Source organism: Gracilinanus agilis, chromosome 2 (genome assembly GCF_016433145.1).
Source record: "Gracilinanus agilis isolate LMUSP501 chromosome 2, AgileGrace, whole genome shotgun sequence".
Lineage (NCBI taxonomy): Eukaryota > Metazoa > Chordata > Mammalia > Didelphimorphia > Didelphidae > Gracilinanus > Gracilinanus agilis.
Window position 1 is genome coordinate 172,745,011 of NC_058131.1, and position 13,264 is coordinate 172,758,274.

Genomic DNA, 13,264 nt, shown 5'->3' on the forward strand with positions numbered 1-13,264 from the left:
GGATTCAAGAGAGGACTGAGTAGAGTTGAATTAGTTCATTGAAGGGTCAAGTTGGGGAAAAGAAAAGTGATTGGCTAGTGTAAGAGATATGGCCTAAGAGAGAATGCATGAGTACATGTACATGCAGATGCATTTTACATGTATACATATGTTTGTTTATACATGTGTATTTATCTGCATATATATGTATATATATATATATATATAAATATATATATATATATATATAACCGTAACCAAAAGTCACTACCTAAGAGATAAATGGTCAAAGGATAGGAATAAACTTTTGAAAAGGATGACAAACTAATAAAAATCAAGTGAAAGAATGTTACTAAAATAATATGAGAAATACAAACCAAAACTGTCTTGAGATTTCACCTTATGTCCTACAAATTGGCAAAGATAACAAAATGATGGAATAGTCAATGTTTGTGGGGTAGTGGGGTAATTGGCACACCAGTGCATTGTTTGTGAAGTAGTGAATCAGTAAAACCATTTTTTGGTTTGGAGTCATGCAAATAAAATAGCTAAAATGGTCTCAGTCTTGGACTAGACTAGATTAGACTAGACTGCACTATTCTATATTACTTTATACTGTTGTTCACCCTTCATTTCAAAGAAGATCAATGACATTACAGGTGATACCTTCATCTGCAAGTGAATTGGACTTAAATGAGGCAGAGTTTCATGAAGTCTTCAGCCTCTCTCCCTTCAAGAATTAATGAAGGGACTAATCTGAAAAACAAACTAGATTTTTATTCCTACTGTTAGTTATCAAAGATAGAATGAGAGCACAACCTTGTCCTAGATACCACCTGAAATGACACAGTTTCATATGATCTCGTCCACTAAAAAGGAGATGATCATACAGATCAGGTAACCATTTGAAACAACCTGAACCATGCCAACTTAGTTTAGGTATTTTGTTCTTTAAATTTTAAATTATTTATTTAATGTCAGATAGAATGAATTACAACATGAGGGAGAAAGCATAGGATTTGGAGTCAAAGTTCAAATTTAGATCATCATATACAACTTATATCAAAAATTTCCTCATCTGCAATATAAAGAATTTGGATTTTATGGTTTGTAAAATCATTTTTAACTCTGAGTCTATTATTCTTTGCTTCTTTTCTCTATTCACTTTCAGAGGAGGAAAATCATTTTTGTGTGAGAAATCTTTCACTACAATTATCATCAATATATATTATTATAATTTAGAACTAGAAAGGACTTTAAAGGATATATATATATGTATATATACTCTAATGTTCTCATTTTACAGATCAGATAACTGAGACCCACAGAGGTGAAGTGATTTGCCTAATAAAAGAGAAACAAAATGTTTTTCCCCCATGACCTTTCAACCAATTGTGGTGATGAGGAAAGGGGCAAGATCATTAAGATGACATATCATATTATCTTGAAATAAAAAATTCTACCAAAAAAAAAAAAAAAAAAAAAAAAAGAATTAATGAAGTCTAGTGACAAGACAAAAGTCAGGATGACTACTCATGGCCCAGGGTACAGTGGATAATTATGACATCTTTAAAGTCTGACCAAATTCCAAGTGCTCTTGCTTCAGTTAACCTAACTGTTCTTATATACACATTCAACTGCCTTCATGAGCACTGCAACAAATTGTTCTTGGGGAAGACTTCATATGCTTGAGAAAGACATCCCCCTAACTCAACAACAGGTTTGAGGCTATTCAGCCCATCTGCTAAGATGGTTTTACTGGTGTGTTGCCCCTGGGCATGCTACAGCTTCTGGGAGGCAGAAGTAATAGTTGGGTAAAAGGCGAATCTCAAAGGTGAATGAGATCCCTGACACCAGAGGTGGATGGGGTGCTCAAGTGGGACTAGCAACTCTCTCTATATACATTATACTATATTATACCATAATGTACCATACCATAGTATACTCTAATGTACTCTCCTTTCCTCTCCTCTGTTCCACTAGATCTCAGATGTGGCCACTCTCTAATTCTTCTTCCACACACTAATACCAAAAGGATCTTCCTTAAGTACAGATCTGGCCATGTCACTCTTCAGTGGCTTCCTTTTGTCCCAAGAATAAAATGTAAACTCCTCTACTTCGCTTTTAAACTCCTTCAAAACCTTGCCTCCAAATCATCTTTCAAGATTCATTAGACATTCCTCTACCCAAATCTAGAGATCTAGCTAAACTAACCAAATCTGTTCCTCACATACCATGCTCCATCTCCTGTTTCCAAACCATTGTCTTTGCTGTCTTTCATGACTGTAGTGTTCTCTCTCCATATATCCATTTTATATAACTTCTTTCTTCTTTTAAGATGCAGTTCCAGCAGCACTTTCTCCATGAATCATTTCATAAACTTCTCAGACTCTAGGGACCCCTTCTTAAACTGCCTTATATTTACTTTGTATTTATTCCGAGTCTTCTTGTGTCTTTCTGCCTTTTTTGATAACATGCCCTCAGATAGACCTAGAGAATTATTATGCTATCATTGGAGCCAGCTAGGTTTGGAAGACCTGAGTTAAAATCTGATCTGAAATACTTAACTAGCTGGATGACCCTGGTTAAGTTACTTAGGATATATAATCCTTTTTTGTTTTCTGTACTATGAGACTAAATATCTTAAGAGTAACAGTTTATTTCATTCATTTTGTTTTTCTCTCCAGTTCCCAACATAATGCCTGTCATGTACCAAGAACTTAATAAATACTTATTGATTGATTAGTTGATGTTTTTGTCTCTGTAATTGCAATAATTTTGATTAATTGAAGTCTTTAATATAATAGATAATTATAAGGAATGAGTGAGGCAATGAAGGAATGATGATGTTCCCAATATACTGAGAAAAAAAGAATTGTTTACAAGAAATGATGAAAATTATTACTGACCTAGGGGGTCCTAAAGCAAAATCTGGCCTAGAAAACAGCCAGACTATTAGGTTTTCATGAAAATATAGAGAATAGTTAGAAACCTGTGTGTATTTGCTAAAAGCAAATGCTTAAATTTTCTGAACTCATTCAGATGTGAAGAAGATGGGGTGGTGATGATTTGTTGAATGCCAATGGCATTGTTAAGTATAAAAATGATTCAAGTAGATTCCTCCACCTTTCTAACAGACTAGAATTATTTTATTGCCTGCTTTTGGGGATAGGAAAGTTGTCTATGGGACCAGAATTCTCTCTGAATCTCTTACCTCATGATGAAGTCTGGTGTGAGGGTAGTCTGTTTAGACAGTATTTTTGTAGAATCAAATATGTTGATTTCGTTGTTCCTTTTATTGTGAAAATGTCTCATATTGCCAGGAGATATGCCTGAAATTATACAGCAACATTAATAAATCTATAGTTTTTTTTCCCAAAGAATTCATTTTCTGGTACCAATGGCCTCATTGCTACTCCCGAGCCTTGCCAGGGGTAGAGTTTTTCTAGCAGTATTCTTAAATTTTTTGGTCTTAGGACTTTTTCACACTCTTAAAAATTATTAAAGACCCCCTCCTTGAAGAGTTTTTTTTAAATATGAGAGAACTATCAGTATTTACACATATTAGAAATGGAAACAACTTAGTATTATTTAGTTTTTACTTCAAACCCCCTCCCCCCAAGTGTCTTAGATAATTCCAGTTCTCTAGAACACACTTCATGAACTTCTGCACAGTAGATTTGGGATGCTGATGAGATGGAACCATAGCTAACTCTAGGAATGTTCATAAAGTAGGCCAGATTTTACAATCAATCCTCCATCAACACTTTTCTCTTTTCTTTAACATATTCTTATGCACTTAACTTTATTGCATTAATAAAAATATTTTGTTAATTGTAAATGAAGGGCTATAGACATATTATGGTAATTGCAAGTATTACAGAATTATAGAACCACAAAATTTAATAGTTGGAAGGAGCTTCAGTGCCCAAATAATCCAAAATTTTAGGGAAAGGAACCCCAAATATCATATACCCCTTAAGCAGTCATCCAACCTTAGTTTAAAGGATTCTTCTATTACATCACTGAGGCAGCTCACTCCATTTATGATTAATTTTCAGTATTTTCAATTTTGGAAAGTTTTTCCTGACATGCTTACTAAATTTGCCTCTTTGTAAATTTTAACCAGGGGGGCTAGGTCATGCAATAGATAGTGTTGCACTTGGAATCAGGAAGATCTGAGTTCAAATCTGATCTCAGATACTTACTACCTGTGGGATCCAGGCAAGTCACTTAACTCTGTTTTCTTTAGTTTCTTCATATGTAAAATGAGCTGGAGAAACAAATGGCAAGCTACTCCAGTGTCTTTGCCAAGAAAACACCAAAAGGGGTTACAACAGTTGGACATTATTGAAAAATCACTAAACAACAATAACAAAAGCTTCTACCTAGGATTCCTGCATTTGCCCTATATGGCCCAACTTATTTTTAATCTCTTTTCCACAGGAGAACCCTGCAAATCATAGATTTAGAGCTATAAAGAAACTTAGATACCATGGAAGTACTGTGTTCAATACTCTTATTTATAGATGAATAATTTGGAATAGAGAGAGAGTTTAAGGGTCACACAATAAACTTGAGGTGAGATTTGAACCTCAGTTTTCCTGATTCTAAGTTCAGAGCTCTCACCACCATGCATCACCGTGTCTCTATGTTTAAATATGTAAATATATTTATTCTTTTAATTCCTACCTCCTAGCCTTCTTTTCTCCAGATAAAATATTTCCAGTTCTTTCATCTACTCCTCATATGGCAGAGATTCAAGACCTTTTATCAATCTGGCTGTTCTTCTCTGTACTCTCCAGCTTACAACTCTGCTTTTTACTCTGTGTAGTCTAGAACTGTACACAAATCTCCACTTTTTCCTGGTATCTATGCCCAGGGGTATGCTGAAGCCAGTTCTAATTAGCTAAGTTGTTAAATTTTCAGTGTGAGCACTTATGCTCCATTGGACAAATCAAGACATGATTTATTGTTTTGTTGATTTTTTGCACTTAAGAAACTCATAATAATGAAGATTAAACTTAAAGTATATATGAATATTTTTTCTTGGTGATCTTGGTTGTTAAATATTTACCAGCATACCACTGTACTGCTACTCTACAAACACTGATTGAGCTCAGCATAAATGAAGTAGAAGATTCAAAGAATGAAGTAATTTCTAACTAAAACTAAGGTGACTATATTAATTAATAATAATAACAATAATTAATAATAATAGCAGTTCATATTCATATAGTGCTTTCAGGCTTACTAAACGGTTTGCTTTTATCTCATTCTAGCCTCATGACAACATAATCCCTGTCTATATGTCTCTTAATGCAGCTTGCAAAGGTATTCCCTTTGTTGGCTGTCATGTCACACTTGTTAATCATATTGCCCTTGTAGTCCACTAAAACTTTCAGATCTTTTTCAAACAAAACTGCTGAGTTCCTTAGCTTTTTGTCAGAGCGTAAGGGAAATAATTCTATATTATGCCTTAGTCTTCAGATGGCCCTTGGAAGCAAAGCTATCCCTAAGGAAGAGATAATTAGAATGGCTATTCCTAACCCAGTGTTTTAGGTAGCTGGAACTCTGAAATGACTTAGGAAGCAACTTGGGGAAACAGCAATTCCCAACCCTATTTCATGTACATACTCTCTAGGCAGTACATTTTTCTTCAGTAACAACTTTCAAAATTAAAAAACAAAACAAAAATCCTCCTTCAATGCTGCCTTATGGTTTATCTTCATTCGATTTTACCTGGAGAAGGAAGGGGAATCATGCATTTCAATTTGTATTTTATGCTCAAATCTACAAGAGATGGCCTTGCTTCTGAAGTTGATTAAGAAGTAGAAATATATGATTAGGAAGGTGTAGGGATTGGGAAAGAGTATGGATGTTAAGACTCAGATAAAAGACAAGTTGAGCTTGAAAAGCATCAGAATCCTAAGAACTGTCTCTTAATTTGATCAGCACAGGGATTACAAAACTTTGCCCAAATAATTTTATCCAGCACCAAAGACACTTTCACTGTCTCTTAGTTCCCAGTGTTAGTCCTTCCTACTTACTGACTTTGAGCTAAATTGGGTAGCATAAGCCAGGAGTGGGATGGTTTCTAGGAAACAAAGAATGACTTATGACTTGTCCTGGTTCAGTGGTGGATTTTTTTCCTCCTCCAGGAAGCCTTTGATATTCAACTTAACCTAATAGCTACTTAACTGTAAAATAAAGATAATAATACCTAGTCTATAAAATGTGTTCATCCACTAAGAGTTATACTAGGAGCAGTCTTTTTGAAGTTGATTCCCACTTTTAACTCCTCAGGGCCTTGGTTGACTGCCTACTTCAACTCTGGCATGCCTGACTTCTTGATGGCCCAGCCCAGAAAGCATGTCTGAGCAGACTTGTAACTATGAAAAAATACATAGTCAAAGGGGAACCATCACCCCTAACCCACTAACTAAAGGACAAATAATAGTAAGACCACTCCGAATATAAATAAATAAAATGGGGGAGAGACAAGTATTTTTTTTCCTAATCCACTAAATCTTTTAAATTATATCTAAGTGGCCTGTATGTGGAGTCAGAAATATCTGAATTTAAATCCCAACTTGGCCACTTATGTGTGTGACCCTGGAAAAGTGACTTATCCTCTGTTTGTCTTAGTTTCTTCAAGTGTAAAATGGGAATAATGATGATAGCACCTACCTGTCAGGGTTGATATAGGAGTCAAATGAGATAATATCTATGATTTGCTTAGCACAGTGTCTCTGATAGAGTAGGTGCTTAATAGATGTTTCTTTCTCTCTCTTTCTCTCTCTTTCTCTCCCTCTCCCTCTCTTTCCCTCTCTATCATCTTTTTTGTTTTCTTCCTTCTATTCTTCCTGCTTTCCTTCCCTGATATACTTCCTCTATCAATATCAAAACCATCTCTCTCAGCCCTCAGCAGGGCACAATGTGCTCTAACAAGTCCAGAGGGAAAGCCTGCAAGGGGCAAACCTCCAAAACCACAGATCTCTTTATCCCTGAGAATGACAGTCACAGAGCCCCAGAGAAGCCTCCTGCTGCTGCCTCTCCTTTTGATGTTGTAACCATTTCTAAAGGCTCTAATCCATATAGGAACATCTAATGAGTCAAAACTGACTTCTGACAGAAAAGGGATGTCCTTGGGATCTGCGATTTGTCAGCTTTAATCAGCAATAATTGCATCACACAGGTGTGTTAAGAGTCTGTGTGTTTAGACTTGGAAGGGGATCCTTCCCTACCTGCAATCCCCAGTTTTCTTAGGTTTACATATGGAGGCCTGTCTAGGTTCATCAGGATGACTGATGTTTCCTTATTTTGTGGTTGGTGCTTGCCCTGGGGAGGAATTCGACCTGGGAAAGGTGCATCTCGAGAAAAATCTCACTGAGGACTGGTGATGTTGCCGTCTTCAGCCTTTAAAGAACAGAGGGGCCTCATGAAATTCCTGGAAGCTGAGCTATGGAATGTAAACGAAAACATATCCAAGCTGGCTAGCAAGAGATCATATGAGTAGCATCACAGATACAGTCTCTGTGGATTTTTTTTAAAGGAGGAAGAAAAGAAATGGAATGTGAAATCATATTCATTTACTTGGATATGTATCTCTACACACATATACACTTGCATACCCACATATATACAGATATGCATGCATATAGAATGTACACTATTGTGATAATTGAATTAAATCTACACTGCCCATCTTTAGATTTAATCACCAAAGGTGAAAGCACCTTCCAATTCTGGGAGGTCCTTAACCCACCTGTGCTAGAGTGAGTGAGGAATCAGAATCAACTGCCCGCCCCCTAGGCAGTACTATGAGAATGTCTATTGTGATTTGACATGCAAATTAGGAGGGAGGGACAGGAAGTGATGCATGAGTGACCCCTTTAAAAAGAGGGAGTTGAATGAGTGAGAGGGTCTTCTGGTGAAGAGGGCGGATGGTGAAGGAGGTCTTCTAGCTCTTCTGGTCCGTGAAGGTGGTGAGTTTAAAGACTGACTGAATCTTCCTGAACTTCTCTTAAGGAACTTTCTTAATAGAGGGCCTCTGGCCCTCTGACTCTTGGCTGAGGATTAATTAGATCTACCTGGATTAATTAGAGGATAGTAGCAATTTACCTACTCTGTTAGATACTTATTTCCTTATTTCCTCTCTCTTCTTAATTGTAAATAAACTTCCACAAAAGTAAATTTTGACTTGAGATTATTCTTGAGGATTGATAATAGTTCAATCCTCTGGCAACCATCTTCTAATACGTTGAACCACCCCCCCCCCCAAAAAAAAACAACAACACCTTTTTCCCCCTTATGTAATATATGGGTAAATATATACTCATCCTACACAAGGGGTATGAGTTATTTGCATTTTTTAATTATAGATCTGAATCTGGGACATCAGAGGTCATCTGTTCTTGCCCCCTCATTTTATAGATGAGAACACTGAAGCTTATAAAAGTTCAATGACTTGCCCAAAGTCACACAACGACTAAAGTAACAGAAGTAGGACTTCAACTTCTCTCCTCTAGATTTGAAATCCAATACTTTTTTTTTCCACTGTACCAAAATAAGACTTCCCAAAAGCACTGGATTTAAAGCCACATAAATTGATTTTGAAACATGCCCATTTATCACTTTTGTGAGCATGGAAAAGCCATTTAAGCCTCTTTGGGCCTCAGTTTCCTTTTCTGTCAAATGAATATAGGACTGAATGACCCTACGTCCAACTCTAAATTCTGTAAGCCTACAGAGCTTCTTTAGCTGCTGCCTGGAGATTTTATGAAAAAAGATAGTGACACTTTGACCCAGAGATTCCACTGTTCAAATATGATCCAAGAGGTCAAAGACAGAGGATGAGATCTCATATATATGAAAATAGTCATAGTAGCACTTTTTGTGGTAGCAAAACCTGGAAACAAAGTGGGTGCCAAACAAGTAGTTGAACAAACAGTAGTATATGAATGTAGTAGAATAATTTTTTCCATTATAAACAATGAGGAAATGATGAGTAAAGTGGGGATTTCCCTTACACTCCAGTTCAAGCTTTTACATCTATGTAGGAAACCCTGTCTACTTTGACTTCTGAATTAGATGTCCTGAATCTCTTGTCTTAGTAAAACCTCAAATACATGGAATCATATAAAATGTCTAGAAGAACTCAAAGATCTAACCTGAGACCTTTATTTTACAAATGAGGAAACTAAGAGACCTTGAAAGGAGAAAATGATTGCCTAACCAGTGATGGGCAAACTTTTTTAAAGAGAGGGCCAAAGAAAAAGAAATGCTCATCTGTCAGTCTGTTTCTAAGGCAATTCTTTTGAAATTTCATTGTATTGTATCCTACTTCATTGTATTTGTCAGATTAGGAATAATGTCGAACAGCCTCGGGTAGAACATTTCAGGGGTGACATCTGGCCTGTGGGCTGTAGTTTGCCCATCACTGGCCTAAGATATTTCGAATAATTAGCAGCAAAATACAGATTTAGATCCAGGTTATATGACTACAAATCTGGCATGTTTTCTATTATAACTCAAAGTTTGCCAATTAAATAGGCATTGATTCTTTGGGAATTATTATTTTTGGTTAGCATAGGTAAAAGGCCATACATAGGATTCAGAATTCTTGTGGTCTTTTCTACCATTCAAAGAAGGGTTTTCTCCAAACAAAAGCAACTGATAATCTGTTCCCATTGACTCAGGTTGTTGTTTTGAAGAATGTGATTCATTTATTCAATTAAGAAACATTTACTTAACACCTATGAATGGGCAAAGCATGACCCCTGTTCACAAACAGCTCTCAAATTAGGCAGAGATCTAGAGTAAGAAAACACAGGAGATTTGAAGAGAAAGAGCTTTCATATCATTTGGAGGAATGAGAGAAGGCTTAAAAAAGGAAGAATTTCAGTTAGACCTTGAAGGATGAGATACTTTTTGAAAATTGGAAGAAAAATGGGAAAGCATTCTAACTGGAAGGAAGAACATGATGAGCAAAGGTTAAAAAATATAGAACATTAAGTCCATTCACAGTGAATTCAGTTTACTTACAAGATAGCCTATCTAAGGGAGTAAAGTAATTCAAAGTTTGGGGCTAGATCTTAAAGGGTCTTAAATGCCTGACCAAGGCAAGCCCAGATTAATTTGGCAGGTGTTTGTGAGCTACTGAGGTTTTTCAACTAGGGAGTAATAAGATGAGAAATGTTTTTTTTTTAGGAAAATATGTCTACTGAGTGATTTAAAATTGTTTGGAAATGAGATCAGAGGCAAGTTAAAAGGCTTCTGCACAGGGCAGTGAGGAAGGAGGAACTTAGATGCTAATAAAGTTTTGAATAGGACTGTAGGAAATGAAAAGAGAAAGGATGTGAGATACAGCGAGAAGGTAAAATTGGGAGAACTTTCACTACTATAATACAATTTTAGGATTTATAGTATGAAAAGGCAAGGGGCCTTGAATAGAGGCCGCTTATTGAATAGATAAAGAATGCTGTATGAGTTATGCATTTAACTACATGTTTAGACAATAGTCAATATTTATCCTGTTGGATTTGCCAGTCTGGATAGTTAGGCCAGCAGTCAACTCCTTGCATGTAGAAAACAATAAGCATTTGTTGAATATGATTGAAAGTTGCAGAAGAACAGATTTTGCTCAATATATGGGTGAAAATGTCTGAGAGTTATTCAAATGTGAATAAGAGAATGAATCTCCTCTCTCTAGTGTTCTTCAAGCAAAGACTTGATAATTCTATGTGGGGGATATATACAGATGATTCTTAGTGAAAAAGAAGTTGGCCTAGACATTCTCTTATCCTATTTGACCTCTTAGTTGTTTTTCCTGTCTATTCCTTTTCAGCCTGGTTTTCATTCACAGGAATCTGACAGATATTTTCCTATATGTGAACCTGTTATGTTCTGTTAACTTAGAGACAGGGTGAGCAGTAGAAAGGGGATGGGATTAGTTTGAAGATCCAGATAAATGGGCCAAATATAGGTTCCATGGACCCAGGAGGATCATAGGATTTAGAGCATGACATATTTTAGAGGCAACTTAACCTAATATTCTAATTTAAAGTGGGGGAAACTGAGACCAGTGCTATAACGTAACTTGGCCAAGATTAGAAGCTGGATCTTCTTATTCCAAAACAGTTTTCTTTCTACTACATCACAATGTCATTAAGCCTTTTAAAAACTAACTGGCTCAGTGGATAGAGAGCCTGGCTTGCTGATGGGATGTCTTAGTTTCAAATCTGGGCTCATAAACTTCCTAGCTGTGTGACCCTAATTAAGTCATTTGAAGGAAATCACTAAAGTGTGACCTTTCACTGCACTAAAAGAAGAGATACCTACAATGTTTTAGAGAGGATGGGGCTTTGCATTTGGAGTAAAAGAATCTGGGTTTGAATTCTACTTCTGCTGCATTTGGGACTGTAGAAAAATCACCTCTCCTCTGTATCTCTCAGATTTTTCACCTTTAAGAGGCTAAGCTACACGACTTCTAAGTTTTCCTTCTCTTCTAAATCTAAGATCCTATATTCCAGAAAATGTAATTTCTCACTCGCTGGCAACTAACAAGTCTTTCTTGTGTCATTTCTAATGCAAGGATTCTTAACCTGAAGTCAATGAACAATGTGTGTGTGTATAGAATGAAATGGAAAGAATAAGTCTTTTCTAAGTGCCTACTCTGTGCCAGCCACTGTGCTAAGAGCTTTATACGTATTATTTCATTTGATCCTCACAACACTGAAAGGGAGGTGTTTCATTATTCCCATTTTACAGCTAGGATACTGAATTAAGAGACTTGGCCAGGTTTAAGGCTAATGGAACATTTAAATTCAGGTCTTCCTGACTTGATTGAACTGCCTATAATTGGTCTTCCTTTCTAACCATATGTATTTTACTGTATGCATTTAAAAACATTATTCTGTAAAGGGGTCCATAGGTTTCCCCAAATTGACAAAGAAGTCCATCACACACACACACACACACACACACACACACACACACACACACACACTATGGATTTCTGCTCTTAAGGCTCCTGAGATATGCTTTTTATAAGATAAGGGGAGTTGAGGAAGGGAGGGATGATTTTGGAAGATGTGTCCCTGTCTATCAGTTCATAAAGACAGGCAGTACCCCTCTTAGAATGAGCATGTTGCATACAATACTTAGCTAAAAACTTTTGAACTTGTAAACTAGTGAACTCCATGTTCTTGGGGTTTGGAAGCTATTTAATGGACCTCTAGTGTCATCTAGTGGTTTCTGGATGGATAGGCAGTAGCCAGAGATTGGCTTCTAATGCTGTTATACAGCATTAGTTAATGGAAACAAAGGAAAAAGTGAGACATTTCCTGTCCTCAAAGTTTACATCCTGTTGTAAGGATATAACATGAACACACTTAAAAGTTCTGAAGCAGAGAGTACTAAATAATCAGAAATTTCTTAGAATAAGTATATATAAAAAGCTTGAAGAGATCTTAGCAATAATCTAGTGCATGCCCTACATTGTACAGATGAGGGGAATAAGGACAAAGAAGGATCATTGATTTGGACAAGTTCCCAAAATTAATGGCATGTGGATAGACTAGAACTCAGGACTCCTGGTTCCCAGGCTATTGGTCCCCCTGGGTCTATTCCCCACATCTCAGTCAGAGTGCCTTCTTTTCATTTCTTTAATGTTAGTTTTGGTGTCTAGGAAATATTTGTGGTGACTGGGGTGGGGGAATAGGATGGAAATGTTCTCATGTGACAAATGGGAGGACTGCATAGGGATGAGGTTCTTTTCCACAAATAGAATGCACCTCTAGTCTTCTCTATGATCGCTGTAATTGCCCATTTGTTTCTTCTAAAAATTAGAGTATGTAACAAATAGTTAAGTATCATGTTTGGAGTTCTACAATTTTCTATTCTTTCAAGAATTTTGTAATCATTTCTAAAGTTTAGGTACTTTAAGTGTATCTTACGAAGGTAGGTATGCAAGCTCAGTATTATACCAATATGCCTCATTTTAAGGGGGGAAACCCCTTAAATCTGTTATTTTACCTTTATGTGTACTATCTAATTCACTGATTTTGTTTTGAACATCATCAATTACTAGCAGTTTTCAGAGAAAGAAGGAAGGAAGAAAAAAGGAAAGAAAATGGAGGGGAAAGAAAGAAAGAAAGTGAAAGAAAGAAAGAGAGAAAGGAAGGAAGAAAGAGAGAGAAAGAAAGAAAGAGAGAGAGAAAGAGAGAGAGAAAGAGAGAGAGAAAGAGAGAGAAAGAGAGAGAAAGAGAGAGAAAGAAAGAGA

At 36.4% G+C, this 13,264-nt stretch overlaps 1 protein-coding gene across 1 annotated transcript in view; it reads right to left on the minus strand.

The window, feature by feature from the left end:
- KCNU1 (potassium calcium-activated channel subfamily U member 1) overlaps positions 1–13,264 on the minus strand; it is a 274,056-nt gene that overhangs the window by 101,049 nt on the left and 159,743 nt on the right. The window contains exon 20 of the mRNA XM_044659543.1: positions 3,194–3,311. Within this exon, the coding sequence (XP_044515478.1) occupies positions 3,194–3,311 (118 nt within the window). The remainder of the gene's footprint in view (positions 1–3,193; positions 3,312–13,264) is intronic.